General features: G+C 36.4%; 1 protein-coding gene across 2 annotated transcripts in view; it reads left to right on the forward strand.

The window, feature by feature from the left end:
• Positions 1-16,211, forward strand: part of PLOD2 (procollagen-lysine,2-oxoglutarate 5-dioxygenase 2) — a 120,174-nt gene that overhangs the window by 68,844 nt on the left and 35,119 nt on the right. For both annotated transcript variants that reach the window (XM_069563068.1, XM_069563078.1), the window contains exons 4-7: positions 2,274-2,437; positions 6,295-6,407; positions 9,356-9,419; positions 10,650-10,747. In XM_069563068.1, coding sequence (XP_069419169.1) covers positions 2,274-2,437; positions 6,295-6,407; positions 9,356-9,419; positions 10,650-10,747 — 439 coding nt within the window. The remainder of the gene's footprint in view (positions 1-2,273; positions 2,438-6,294; positions 6,408-9,355; positions 9,420-10,649; positions 10,748-16,211) is intronic.

Raw genomic sequence — 16,211 nt, forward strand, 5'->3', positions numbered from 1 at the left:
TCCCTTAGAGCAGTTTGTTTTGTAAATTTCTGGAAGGAAGGGCACACTTGTTTCTCCCTTTAAATATTTGTTTCCATCACAGTTATCAGTAAACTGGCCTTTCAGAATGACTCTCACTAAAGAATCCTTTTACTTATAAGACCAATTGGTATACAGCAAGACTATTAGGTGGAGAAGGCAATGGTACCCCACTCCAGTACTCTTGCCTGGAAAAATCCCAGGGACGGCAGAGCCTGGTAGGCTGCCGTCTATGGGGTCTCACAGAGTCGGACACGACTGAAGCGACTTGGCAGCATGCATACACACACACACACACACACACACACACACACACACATATGTAGCTAGATAGATATGTTTTAATTTTGAAGTTTTTTTGGTAACAAAAAGCAATGAAAAAATTTTAGAATGAAAAAAAATGGTATAGTTCTCTGAATTCAACTTTACTTTTACTAATTTTTAAAAATTGCCTAGGCATAATTAGTAAGTTTAGTTTCACATTCAGTTCAGTTCAATTCAGTCGCTCAGTTGTGTCCGACTATTTGTGACCCCATGAATCGCAGCACACCAGGCCTCCCTGTCTATCACCAACTCCCGGAGTTCACTCAGATTCACATCCATCGAGTCAGGTGATGCCATCCAGCCATGTCATCCTCTGTCGTCCCCTTCTCCTCCTGCCCCCAATCCCTCCCAGCATCAGAGTCTTTTCCAATGAGTTAACTCTGCACATGAGGTGGCCAAAGTACTGGAGTTTCACATTAGCAACATTTTAATCTTTTTTTTTTTTTTTTTAAAGATTCAGAAGTGGACTATCTGGTGGGGGCGAGTATGTCAAGGAATTTTTGCTTGTAAAGTCTGGTTCACCATGAAAGGGAAAGAGGAATCAGAGGGTAGGCAGGTTCCTTTTTAAAGCCCAGGACTTGGAGGTTGCATGAACATACCGGTTCTACTCAAATTTCACTGGAGTGGATTGCCATTTCCTTCTCCAGGGAATCTTCCTGACCCAGAGATTGAACCCATGTCTCCTGCATCGCCTGCATTGGCAGACAGATTCTTTATCAGCTGAGCCACAGGGGAAGCCCAAATTCATGTACAGAAAGTTATTGAATGTTGCCTGATACATACTACTATGTTAGCATATTAACAAACTCAAGAGCAAGTTTGGCAAAGTGTGTGTAACAGCCTCCTTGCTTCCCAATTCAGATATCATAGCAGGGGCTTCCTTGGTGGTCCAGTGGTTAAGACTCTGTACTTCCACTGCAGTGGGCATGGGTTTGGTTCCTGGTGGGGGAACTAAGATCCTACATGTAGCATGGTGTGGCCAAAAATAAAACCAACAACGTCCCCAGTCCTTCCTTGCTGGTACCCCCTTCCTGCCTCTGCACCACTCCAGGTATCACAGAAGTGCATTTGGACTATTGCCTATTAGGAAGACCTGGTGCTGAATTAGAGAGCATTTGTGTACTGTTTTTGTTAGCCACCTGGGATGGCAAGTCATGAAATTATCATCTTTGGAAATCGTTGGTTTTGTTAAAAAAAGATGAAGAAGAATTTGTGGTTGTAGCAAGAACAGAGAACTTATTGCAGAGAGGAAACAGATAGTGTGTGTCACGTTTCATATTATAAGTCATTGTGATTCTCTGGATGAACTGTGGGCAATACAATCTTCAGAAAATCAATGAAACTATAAATTTAATTTTTTACATTTTTAAATATATTGAACTTTAAAAAGATACACATGTCTGTATGCATTTAGTTTAGGATTTCAGGCTAAATAGTGGTTCAAATTTACATTTATATTGATAACATTTAGTAGGTGGAAACATTTTGTCAAAGGTAAGGAAATCTGCAGAAATTATTATAGATGAGTACAAATTAGAAAGAAACATTAGGCAGTTACAATGGCAGCCTCTGTCAGTAGTAGCGCTTCTACTGTATTATACAACAAGTTACTGATTTTTAACTTCTCAACACTTTTGGAATTTTGATTTTGGAGAGTAAATGATTATTTAAAAAATTAAGACTAATACTAAAAAAGCTGTCTTTTATTTGGACTTCATTACCAGTGTAACATAAACAGTAATAACTTAATACAATCCATATAATTTAAGTTGAGGGAGAGTTGTTTGGTTTACTCTGCAAATAGCTGAAATTAATCTGATGTTGGATTCTAAATTCTGATTTTTATTAGAGAAAAATAATCTCTTGGTTTATATCTCTAAATTTCAACAACTGTATTATAAAACTTCTTTTTTTCCCCTCTCATCAAACAGCTTTGATGTTATATTTGCTGGTGGTCCAGAAGAAGTTCTAAAAAAGTTTCAAAAGTCAAACCACAAAGTAGTGTTTGCAGCTGATGGAATTCTGTGGCCAGATAAAAGACTAGCAGACAAGTATCCCATTGTGCACATTGGGAAACGCTACCTGAATTCAGGAGGTGAGTAAGATACTGGAGGAAAAGTATAATGCGAGTCATGGATTAAAATGTTGATGAAACCACCTTTTTAAAAAATATGTGACTATAGACATGTTTTAAATAACCATTATCTTCTTATTACTATGGAAAAATTATATCTGTTTAAATTCACAGTGTGTTTTATAGTTGACCAAACATTTTCTCATCTGTTATATCATATAATGCTCCTATATCATATAATGCTCCTAAAAACACTAGTAATGTGTTATTACTAGTGTAAATATTATTTATATGTAAATGTTATTGTTTCTACATTATAAGTGAGAAAACCATGTTTCCCTAATTTAAGTGACTTCTCCAGTAGGCATTCAGTTATTAAAGGAAAAACTACAGGGATTCTGGTCGTCTGACTATAATTTCATTAAGAATTTGCTGGCTCTAGGTTAATGGGCTTAGTAAATTCCCTTACTTAAGGAAAAACTGCAAGCTACACTTGAGTAGCTTTAACAAATAGGCATTAACTTTATCTATATTTTAAACAAATGGCCTGGTGGCTCAGATGGTAGAGAATCTGCATGCCAATGCAGGAGATCCGGGTTTGATCCCTGGGTCAGGAAGATCCCCTGGGAGAAGGGCATGGCAACCCATTCCAGGATTCTTGCCTGGAGAATTCCATGGACAGAGGAGCCTAGTGGGCTACAGTCCATGGGGTTGCAAAGAGTCGGACACGACTGAGTGACTAACACTTTGGCTTTCTTTCACTTTTATTTTAAATATATCGGAGTAAATGATTTGTCTTGAAATCCCTAGTCATAAAGATTCAACATTGAGTGCTTAGGTGAACTTAAAGTACTGCCTTAGCTATACCACTATGAATTAAGAAATAAATGATCAAGTTTCCCCATTCCATCAAAAAATAAAAGGAAGTTTGACTTTAGATATTATTTTATTTCTTTAGACTGAGATTAAGTAAAAATATGGCCAGAAAACGTGGATATAGGACAGGTAACTTGTCAGAGAAACAATGTTGAGTGGAAATTGTAAGTAAGCCACACTGGAAAGACAGATTTTATTGTGAATTACATAAAATAACTGATTGTATTCAGGCCAGTTCAAATAAGTGCTGTTTGAGATAGCAGATCTGGGTTTTAGACTTTACTCAATTACTTTTGTATATGAAACTTTTGACAAGTAACTTAGTTACAGCTCTACTCACCTGCATTTTCTTTTAGAAACCCATTTCCATGGTGATTCTTTGGAATTCCATCAGCCCATATAAATTTGCTCTTCTGAAACCTTAAGTCTTAGTGTGTACTGCCAAGTTTCAGCTTCCTTTTTTTCTCTTCAATACATTTTTCGTTCATGGTTTTGGGGATCTCCTGACCATTTTCTTTTTCTCCTAATTTAGCTACCGTCTTTGGGTTTTACTTCAACGTTCAAATCTGAACCTAGGGTTTCTCATATTGGTCACATTATCCTCTTAGATTTACAGTAAAGATGGCTGCCTGCTCTTGACTTCTCTGTCTAGGCAATTTTAAATGAGAATGAGAGCTCTATCTGCTCCCAACTGTCAGACCCTCAGTGATACATGGCTTATCTTTACCCTAAGTCCTAGATAGATTAAAAGCTGCTTAGCTATGGAATTCTGGGATGAGTTTTACTTTGTATTTATTAGTTTTTCTGAACAGGACATGCTTAGTGAAACATAACATATGTAAAATCTAGATAGTGAAATATTTACTCAAAAATCTAAATTTCAAACAGAGGCATAGTACTTTGGAAGCAGTAAAACTAGCGAGTGCCTTTGTGAACAAGTTTAATTAAGGAGAATGTATTTATAAGTGAGAAAGTGATCATGAGAAATGAAAGTGTTAGTCTCTCAGTCATATTCTGCGGTTGCCGCTGCTGAGTCACTTCAGTCGTGCCAGACTCTGTACGACCTCATAGATGGCAGCCCGCTGGCCCCTCTGTCCATGGGTTTCTCTAGGCAAGAATACTGGAGTGGGTTTCAGTTATCGGCTCCAGGGGATCTTCCTGACTCAGGGATCAAACCCAGGTATCCTGCACTGAAGGCAAATTCTTTATGATCTGAGCCACCAGGGAAGCCCAAAAGTGATCAGACAGGGTATCAGAACATCATCCTTATTCTTTCTGTAGTCAGAGTAATTAAAGAAATGCTAGAAAATCTAAGTATGTTCAATAAAAGTTTATGTAAATTTATGAATGATATAGAGAGTTATTTAAGAGACATGAGTTTTGTTTGTGTGTACCTCAATTAGTTAAAAAATCATGGAGAGTAAACATGTTTCCTTATGAGGAAAATGGTGGAATATTAGAAACTTTAGTCTTCTGAAATAGTATGGCAGTTTAATAGCAAACTGTACACCATAAACTACATATAACATGCTTTGAAAATAAATGTAATTTCTTCTCATTTTAAAGGATATTTGTAATTTATAAAAAGGATAAGGAAACATAATTTTTGAAAAACAGTAATATAAACCATTGGAAAATGTCATATGTTGCTGCTTAAACATGTTTTTTTTTTCAATCACAGAAGATTAGTTTTAAGAGTTAAAAAATATATATTTTTCAGTGTTTTAAGATTTTTCTGATTTGGCAAAAATGAGGAAAAAATGAGCCACCAGTAACTGATTTAGTCAGGTTTTCATTTTGTCTTGTTTGCTCTAGTTAACAATAATTTTCCTGCCTATTTCTTTTAATTCTTTTATTACTATGAGGACATTATAATTTTGAGGATAATAAGTTAGGTTTCTTTTCAATTTTCAGGAGTAAAATTGCTCCTTGTTAAAAGTATTGCATATCAATGAAACATAGCAGTTTGGCTGCATTTCTGAAATTCAGAGGAAGACTCAAACACAGGGAAAAATGATCCTGTTGTCTTTGTCTTTTATAGACAACTGTTGTTGGCATATTGAATGTTTGTGCTCTAAGGCCAAGGTAAAAAATCCAATTTTAGACTTCCTTTTTCCAGACCATGACAAAACCTAGCCAGAAAATGGTTTAGCAGACACAGTAATGACTAGCTCAGTGAAGGAAAAATTCCCAAAATGTCCTAGATATTAAAATTTCTTTGGGATGTTTGCAGTCAGTGACAAATCCAACATTCTTTTGATTGTGTTAGCATCTCTGGCACTGACATTAAAACCACTGTAGTATTTTTTTTTTTCCCAGAAACAGTGAATCTTTTACATTGGATCTAAGAACAGCATTTCAGAAGAAAGGAAATTCTTCTGATTCTGATTTTTTTCCTAGTAACTCTTTTTTTCCCCTGACATGTGTTCAAAAACATTAGTTGCCTCTCTTGTATCAGTTAATTTGGGGAGATGGGTTGAATGGATGGGTTGTAGTAGCATGAAAACATATACACTACCATATGTAAAATAGATAGCTGGTGAAAATTTGCTGTATGACTCAGGGGACTCAAACCATGGCTCTGTGACAACCTAGAGGGGTTGGATGGAGTGGGAGGTGGGAGGGAATTTCAAGAGGAAGGGGACATATGTATACCTATGGCTGACTCATGTTGATGTATGGCAGAAACCAATACAATATTGTAAAGCAGTTATCCTTTAATTAAAAATAAATGAATTTAAAAATTAATTTGGGAAATGTGTTTATTCAAAGAGAGTCTTTTATTTGCACTTGATAATAAAAACTTTTTCTCTTTGAATTTATATATGAAACAAAGGACACTCAATAACTCATACTTCTCTCATGGTGAGCTGTGAAATTCTAAACTATGGATTAGGACTAATAGCTTTACAAATCTATGCAACTGGTCTATGAAATTAACACAGACATGAGTTTTGGTCTTTGAGTTCTAGATCCTCTATTCATTCTCTTTTCTATTGCAGGATTTATTGGTTATGCTCCTTATATCAACCGTATAGTTCAACAGTGGAATCTCCAGGATAATGATGACGATCAGTTATTTTACACTAAAATTTACATTGATCCACTGAAGAGGGTAGGTAATAGCTCTCACTTTCAATGTAATGTCTGGGTTCAAGTGGCTACTGGCACTCCAGTCATTGCATCCATATTTGGGCAAATTTGCAGGCAGAGTAATAAATATGGGGCCATCTCAGTTGTGTCAGCTCTAAGGAGCCTATCTGGAAGTCTCACAAAATGCTTTCTTATACTTTTCTTTGATCAGAACATATGTATTTGGCTACACATAATATGGAAAGGGTTCCCTGGTGGCTCAGTCCGTAAAGAATCTGCCTGCAATGCAGGAAACTGAGGTTCGTTCCCTGAGTTCTGAAGATCCCTGGAGAAGGAAATGGCAACCCACTCCAATATTCTTGCCTGGGAAATCCCATGGACAGAGGAGCCTAGTGGGCCACAGTCCATGGGGTCGCCAGTGTCGAACATGACTTAGCGATTAAACCACACACACACCATATCACAAAATGCAGAGGAGTTTTGTTCTTTATTTCAAGCACATGTGTTCTACTAAAATCTGAATTCTCTTATTAAGGAGAAGAATGTTGGGAACAAGAGCACCTTGCCTTAAACTCTAAGGACAATATTCCTGAGATTGATTTAAATGGAACTTTGGAGAAAAGTAAAAACAAAGTTCTTTAATTTGTTAGATACTATTTTCAGTATAATTACCTAATATAAGTTAATGTTCTATAAGTTTATTTTGTATAATCAATACAGTTCTAAAATTTATTCAGTTGTGTGTTTCAGGGTACTGTCATTAGGAAACAAGTGTTTGGTTTTTTTTTTAAGTATATTTTAGAGTGAGTTTGCACTGTGTCTGCTTTTGTATTTTTGATAAATACTATCTAAATATTTTAATTAGATACTTCTTAAGAAACTTTATTCTTAATTTTTTTTTTTTAACTCTCTCTTATGTGACTGACACAAACAGCCTGAAGATTTGATCTCTCATTCGAGAGGAGAAGCCTACTCTTGGCATGAGTACTAGCCCTTGCAGCTTGATGCCTGTCTTTCTGAGTGTAATTCCACAGTGAAAGTGCTCTGAGTGTTATTTAATTGTTTTTGCTTTAGGATGTTTCCTCTGAAATCTCACTGCTGGGTCTGTAGTATTTTTAGTTGTGTAAATACTATTTATGTTTTCTCTAGGCATAAAATTTAATGTGGTTAGCATATGTCTTAGTCTGCTTGGTTTGCCATAACAAAATATCATAGACTGGGTGGCTTAAATAATAGAAATTGTTTTCTCAGAGATCTGGAGGCTAGAAGTCTGATATCAGGGTGCCAGAATAGTTAGATTCTGGGGAGAACTCTCTTCCTGCCTTGTAGATGTCAGCCACCTTCTTGCTGTATTCCACACGGTGGAGAGAGAGATAAGAGATAGAGAGTGAAGTTTGGGGCTTGAACATATGAATTTTCAGGGAACACAAACATTCCATCTGTAATAGCATGCAAAGACAATTCTAGGAATATTATTTCAGAGCAATGTAGCTGAAAAATTGGTCCATTGAGAGTAAGGTTGTAAAGTAGATTAATGTTTATGATTAGATTGTCTTCCAGGGAACAAGTGTCTTAATTTCATTGCTGCAGTCACCATCTGTAGTGATTTTGGAGCCAAAGAAAATAAAACCTGCCACTGTTTCCAATTTTTCCCCGTCTATTTGCCATGAATTGATGGGACTGGATGCCAAGATCTTAGTTTTTTAAATGTTAAGATTTAAGCTAGCCTTTTCTCTTTCTTCTTTTACCTTCATCAAGAAGCTCTTTAGTTCCTCTTCACTTTCTGCCATTAGATTGGTATCATCTGCATAGCTGAGGTTGTTGATATTTCTCCCAGCAGTCTTGATTCCAGCTTTTGATTCATCCAACCAGGCATTTTACATGATGTGCTCTGCATATAAGTTAAATAAATAGGGTGATAATATACAGCCTTGATATATATTATCCAGTTTGGAACCAGTCTGTTGTTCCATGTCTGGTTCTAACTGTTGCTTTTTAACCTGCATACAGGTTTCTTGGGAGACAGGTAAGGTGGTCTTATATTCCATCTCTTTAAGAATATTCTACAGTTTGTTGTGATCCAAACAAAGACTTTAGTGTAGTCAATGAAGCAGAAGTAAATGTTTTTCTGGAATCTCTTTGCTTTTTCTTTGATCCAACAGATGTTGGCAATTTGATTTCTGGTTCGTCTGTCTTTTCTAAATCCAGCTTGTACATCTGGAAGTTCTCGGTTCACATAACGAAACTAACCTTTTCTAGTCCTGTTGTCACTGCTGAGTTTTCCAGACTTGCAGACATATTGAGTGCAGCACATTAACAGAATCATCCTTTAGGATTTTATATGGCTAAACTAGGATTCTACCACCTCCACTAGCTTTGTTCATAGTAAGGCTTACTTGACTTCACTTTCCAGGATGTCTGGCTCTAAGTGAGTGACCACACTATCATTTTTATCTGCATCATTAAGACCTTTTTTGTGTAGTTCTTCTGTGTATTCTTGCTACTTCTTAATATCTTCTGCTTCGGTTAGATCCTCACCATTTCTATCCTTTATTGTGCCCATGTTTGCATAAACTGTTGCCTTAGTATCTCGTTTTCTTGAAGATATCTTTAGTCTTTCCTATTCTATTGTTTTTTTATTTCTTTGCATTGTTTACTTAAGGTTTTCTTATCTCTCCTTACTATTCTCTGGAACTCTGCATTCAGTTGGGTATATCTTTCCCTTTCTCCTTTGCCTTTTGTTTCTCTTATAAACCTGTTTTAGCAGTCAGGCAGATGAAACTGCATAATAATAATACCCAACCTCAATAGCTTAATATAACACATAACATGGGTCTTTCTGAAGAAGGTATTGGAATAATTTGTGTTTTGGATCTTCATATTCCCCCAAAGAGCAAACTATATCAACATGATAGTGTTGTTTGCTGTTTCTTTTGTCATTTTAATTTTTTTTTCCATTCTTATTTTTAGGAAGCTATTAACATCACATTGGATCACAAATGTAAAATTTTCCAGACCTTAAATGGAGCTGTAGGTATGCTTCCTAAATAGTGGGTTGCTCATGTGTACAAATGAACACCAGTGTTGTCAACTGTTTATCCTTTTTTATATTCATGCTGGAGCTATGACTAAGGTTGACATGTAGGTATTGCAACTATTAAGCAAAATATTAGAGTTAAGCTGAGCTTGATATAAATACATCCAGTTAAAATCATTTCCTACGAATAGTACAGAAAGATAAACTTCTGCTTTTAGGTAACTTAAACTTTAGTGATTTACCACTGGGGACTCTAGATATAGTTTTAAATTAATTACATTTTGTTATTACAGTTTTCAGTATCAGCTTTTAATATTGTGAATTACTCAGCAGTATTAAATTATTTCAATATAGGTTAAAGGTAACTGGTAATGAGACATGTACTGTGGAGTGTGGTGTATGTGTGTGTGCATGCCTGTATATGTTTTCCTTGTAGAGGTGTATTTTGATAAAAATACATGAATACATTAAATGTAATTAATTGATACATTAAAAAATACATTGATACCTCACATTAATACCTCACAAATTAAAAATATATTGCAATTCAAGATACTTCTTTAAGGCAGTTCATAAATTAAAAGATTCTTAGAGTAGAAGGCATTTAGTTCAGAGTGCTCTGGAAATATGAGGAAAGGAGCTTGAAAACAAAAAAAAATGTTTCTGCTCCTTGTTTCAGCTCCTTGTGCTGACTTGTTTATTCCTGGAATTAGCATTAGGCCTGATTTTCAAGAACTTGAAGTACTTTCAGTGATGCCAATTGTAGAAACCTAGCTTATGCCTGGCAGTTTTCTACTTGCTAGACATATATTGTTACCTTCATAATAGCCTAGAAAATCAGGCAAGAATCCCATTTTACAGATGAATAAATTGAGACAATAATTTAATCCATTTGGGATTACATCACTTTCAAAAGACAGGGACAGTATTGTGAAGATGCTTCCTTTCAACCAAGACCTCTCAGTGTGTTAGCAGGTCAGTTTGCCAGCACCAGGTTGCAGAAGGTCAGGTGCTTAGAATCTGCATCTGTGTCAGTGTTGTCCTTCATTTCGGATATCTGCTGACTTGAAGCAGGCAAAGTTTCTAAAAGTGTGGCACATGGAATAGCATGCATGAGAAATTTTACAACAAACTAAAATATGTAGATAGATATGTACATGAATATGTGTATATGAACACATACACACACATTTTAAATGACTAAAATCTGTCTTTTTTAAAATGCAGATGAAGTTGTTTTGAAATTTGAAAATGGCAAAGCCAGAGCCAAAAATGTATTTTATGAAACATTACCAGTGATGATTAATGGAAATGGACCTACCAAGGTGAGTCACAGTGGAGAGCTTTCTCTGTTTCTTTATTTCTTGAGGATGGATTACTGAGAAGTATATATTGATAGAATGACTTCTTCCCCTCCTTCCCCTTTTTCCCCTTCTTCCCCTCTCCCTCCTTCCCTTCCTTCTTCCCCTCCCCATTTCCTTCTCTCCCACCTTTTCCTCCCCCTCTTCCTCCTTTAATATCTTTAAGAGGCTTGATGAATAACAAGGTTCTACTCTATAGACAGGAAAATTCAATACCCTGTGATAAATCATAATGGAAAGAATATTAAAAAAAAAATAATGTCTATTCTTGTTTAACTGAGTCACTTTGCTGTACAGCAGAGGTTGCCACAACGTATTTTGGTGCCAACAATTAACTAGTTTCGTTCCTTTACACACTGTGTTATCTGATTTCATTCAGATTAATCAAACTGATGGTTTTTTCCTCAGGAGATTGATAGCTTTCTGTTCTATTTGTAACACATTTCACTTTAGTGTTTTGTGTAACAGCTTACTTGAGAGTGAACCACATTCCCTCAAAACAGAGTATCCTTTCTGAATAAATGTTGAAGTTTATAAGGGTTCATTTGTTTCACTTGAGTCACTATTGTCAAAGTTAACAGGTCTGTTAACATTGGGGTGTAACTGTGTATCCCAAAAGCTTCCGCTTGAATTTATGATGGATTATACTTGAAAGACATAATTTTTCTAATGAAATTTTATATGCTTTTCAAATATATATAATTGATTTTGCTGAAAGTGTTACTGACTGAAAAATCTGTAATGAGTTAGTATTTCTGGTATCCAATTAAAATGGAAATATTAATTGTTTTGTCTATACTTATATGTAATACACATATATACATATACATATATATATACACACAAACATACACATATATGGTTAGTGATATCATGCTTAAAACAATGTTCTGGCATACCAAGATGATGCCTGGATTACCCATAAGTACATAGAAAAGAGATTATTAGATGAATTTGCATTGTGGAAAGAGAGATGGGAGATGAGGTCTGCTATTTCATAGCAGTGAGAAGCCTGAATTCCAATAAAAGCTATATGCTTGGGAAGACAGTCAAGGAAAAGCCCACACTGGCAGCTTTTCCACCATAAAAGTGGAGAAAATAGATTACCCTTCTCTACTTATTTTCCACCTTGCTTTTCATCACATTCCAGCCCTCCTACAGAACCTTGGCTGTGGCCTCCTTTTTCTGTCTGATAACAGTTTTCCCAGCTCTAGTCTCTCCTTCTCATCAACATTTTAAAGAAGTGAAGTCTTTCTCATCCTATGAACCCAGCCAACACAAACTGTAACATCCTTCTCAGTCTACATTGCTTTCCAGCAGTGTAGGACATTTTCCTTCCCCTCACAGCCACGCTCTTTAGAGACTATTGCTCTTCCCACCACCCAGGAATGGCTCCTGCCAAAGTGTTATGTTGTGATATCCTTGTTGAGGAGTAGACACAAAGATGCTCTCATTTATCTTTCATCCAAAGATAACATTTGATGATGTTCATCCCATTTGGTTCAATTTGAAATACTTCCTTTTGCTTCCATCATGCTCTGCTGGTTTGTCTAATAACTTTCTGGCCAATCCTCCTTCTTCTTTAGTTTCTCTGTTTATCTTTCTTATATATACTACTAAGTCACTTCAGTCGTGTCTGACTCTGTGGGACCCCATGGACGGAAGCCCACCAGGCTCCCCGTCCCTGGGATTCTCCAGGCAAGAACACTGGAGTGGGTTGCCATTTCCTTCTCCAGTGCATGAAAGTGAAAAGTGAAAGTGATTGGCTGTGCTGGGTTTTCATTGCTGTGCATGCACTTTCTCTAGTTGTGATGAGTGAGGGCTACTCTCTAGTTGTGGTGCTAGAGCGTCTCATTGCACTGGCTTTTCTTGCTGCAGAGCACAGACTCTAGGCACGTGGGCTTCAGTAATTGCAGTGCAGAGGCTCAGTAGTTGTGGCTCTCAGGCTCTAGAGCCCAGGCTCAGTATTTGTGGCACACAGGTTTAGTTGCTCAGTGGCATGTGAGATCTTTCTGGACCAGGGATTGAACCTGTGTCCCCTGCACTGGCAGGCAGATTCTTAACCCCTGGACCACCAGGGAAAGTCCCTTAATATAAATTTTTAAAATTTAACACTTTGTGTAGTGAAATTCAGGTCCTCTTCCTGTATTGTTTAGTTAAGTATTCTGTAGGTATCTGTCGGAGCCATTCTTTTCTCTGTATTCTTAGGTAATCTGCTTCATTCCCAAGTCAGAAAATCTCTCAGTGGTAATTATTTTCAAATCCTTGCTGTAGCTTCTATCTTTCCTGAGCTCTGGGTTTGAATGCCCAATTGTTAGATTTATCTGTGTGTCAAGGCCTGGAGCTCAAGACCTTCAGTTCTTTCCCTCTACCACCCAATTGATTAGCCACAACCTGGTCTTTGTTTTGGCTGTAGTTGCCTCTCTCTTCCAGTCCCCCTGGAGAAGTAAATGGCAACCCACTCCAGTATTCTTGCCTGGGAAATCCCATGGACAGAGGAGCCTGGCAGGCTACAAGTCCATGGGGTCGCAAGAGTTGGACACGACTGGGCAACTAAACCAACCATCCAATCCAAGAGCTATACCTTCTAACTCTGTGCATGGTGGTTTGACTAATTTTCTTAGAGTCAAGAGCAACTTTTTAGTGCAGGCCACCTGCAACCTCCCAGTAACAGTCATCTGCCGGCAGCTTGGACCTAGAGTATTCTGCAGAAGCAAAAACCCAGTCACATTACTCAACCTGTGTGCTGCCCTCTGTAGTCTTAACTATGAAGTTCCACATTCTCAACTTGTTCTGTAAAAGTTCTTTTTTTTTTTTTTCCTTTGAAGTTTGCTTCTAGTTTAAGGGTCCCCAGTCTACCATCTCATCTTCTCCCCCACTCCTGATACTATAATATCTATACACTGTTTCTCCTTCTCACCCTCTCCCTCAACTCCTGCCACACTGAGTTAATTTAAACTTTGCAAACGTTTCATGTTTCCTCTGTCTGCAAGTCTTCTGTACATGCACATCACTCACTGTGGAATCCTCTGACCCTAATTCCTATCTGCTGTACCCAGCTATTAAGTGCTATTCATCTTTTGTGTGTGCTTAATCACTCAGCTGTGTCTAACTCTTTTGTGATCCTTTGGAAAGAAGCCTGCCAGGCTTCTCTGTCCCTGGGACTCTCCAGGCAAGAATACTGGAGTGGGTTGCCTTGCCTTCTTCCAGGGGATCATCCTGACCCAGGGGTCAAACCCATGTCTCCTGTGTCTCCTGCATTGCAGGTGGATTCTTTACCTGCTGAGCCATTCATCTTTTAGGTGTCAGCTTAGTCTTTACTCCTCAAGTTTCCTGCATGCCTTTATAATATCTGGAACTTTGTCTATCACAGAACATAATACCATACACTGTACAGGGACAGCATTGACCTGTTTTAAATTTTTGTCTCTTACTGGGTCTGTTGCCTAGGAATTATAGAAATCGTATCTATCCTGTTCACTTTTTGTTTTGCCAGGCTTCAGCATATGTGCAGCATATATTTATCTTTCAATAAATTGTGATTGAATGTCAAGGTCTATAAATAGTCCAGTGACTTAGCATTATTCTTGGGAATAGTGAAGTGGATTTTTTTCTGGCAGGGCAAAATATTCATGCAATATGTGTGGGTCCCTGTAACTGTCCCTAGACAGATAAATGGATTTCTACAGCCACTTCTATAACTAAATAGTGTGCTATTTCTCCTTAGTAATGTAATACTTGAATCAAACTTAAATGTCTTTAAGAGGGCGGTTGGTCCCCCAAATTTGGCCATTTTGAGTGAGGCCTGATAGTCAGTGATTTCATTGTATTCACCAGTTTTTTTTCCAGATTTCCAGGGTAATGCTGATAGTTTTACAAAGTGATTAAAAGACTTCTCATAAGAAAACTAGCTCTTAGTCCTTAGTCATTTAGAAAGTTCTGTATGTACTAAGAAATTTTAAGTCTTCCGAGCAACATTTTTAGTTTGGGCTCTCTGTTTCTGGCATTTCAAGCAGTATGATGATCCCATTATATTTTCTGTGACATGACCTTATAATTCTATTTGGCAGCAAAAATGAAGTAATTTTTTATTGTAGAATTATACTTGGTATAATATAAAATTTGAGAAAGGGCTATATAAATGAGCATTCAAACCAGTGCCTTCAAACTAATGCCAATTGGCTTTCAAACTAATGCCAATACGTTATTCAGTAATATGTTAAAAAATCATATATTACCCAGGATAATGAAGAAAATAAAAGCAGATTACTCTTTTTAGATATATCATTTTTATTTAACCATCATAAAAGATGAAAGGATTTTTATATATTTTGTCAGTTAGCTTTATTTTTTTATTTAGTAAGGAATGATTATAATGTCAGTGGTTTTGAGCCATAACCTCATGAATGTTAATATTTAACACATTTTTATTTAAAAATGTGCATTATGTATAAATGGTAAATTGTTGATAATGTGTTTATAGACCAAAGTATGTAAAGATGAGTTTATTTCTTACTTTCTTGAAATCTCATGCTGTTTAACTTTCAAATTATAAATAAATTTAAAAATCACTTATAATCCCACTACATCTCATTTTGTTTTCATTCATAGTTACTTTCAGTCTTTATGTCCTTGCAATATGTACCTTTAAGCATTCATATTTTTCATTTGTTTTCATAATGATGTATAAACAACTTTGTTGCTTTTAAATTAACATTCTTTTTGAAATGCTTTTTATTTATTCTACATAATTGTCTTCATACTTATCTAGGTATATTGTAATATAAATCAGTTTTTAGATAGAAACCATGACTTCTGGTTTGAAGTTTTGCTTTTTATTCTTGAAACTTATTTACTGTTAGTAACACATCATAAGATGCTTATTTTAATTCCTTTTTTCTTTTAAATATCAGATAATGTACATCTTAAGGTAAATCATTATGAAATTGATAGTATTTTATACAAACAGAAGTTAAACATAAGAAAAGCAGATCATCTAATTTGCACATGAAAACAAGTCATTTCAGAAATGAATTTGATCTGCAATAAAAATAGGAACTCTAATGTTGTGCACATAACCTCAATGCTTGGGTCACTATGACCTTGAATACTTGGGTGACTTGAAAAAAATGAAAGAAAAAAGAAAAGATTCAGTTGGAAAAGTTTCTCTGCCAGTGACATGACATCACCCTTGGAAATGTTTCGATATTGTGAAAACAGGATTAAGAAAGCACTACCACCTAGTAGCTGGGGACTTCCTGGAACAGCCTAACTACATAAACAGTTCTCTGCACTTTACAAAGCTGCCAGCACAAATGTCTGCTATTTTTGATGAAGAAAACAGATGGAAACAGAGGGTAAGGGTGATGGGTAACCTCTGCCTGTGTGATGAGAGATCCAAAAAGAGAGAGATTTCCAGTCTTAGTGA

Source organism: Ovis canadensis, chromosome 1 (genome assembly GCF_042477335.2).
Source record: "Ovis canadensis isolate MfBH-ARS-UI-01 breed Bighorn chromosome 1, ARS-UI_OviCan_v2, whole genome shotgun sequence".
Classification (NCBI taxonomy): Eukaryota; Metazoa; Chordata; class Mammalia; order Artiodactyla; family Bovidae; genus Ovis; species Ovis canadensis.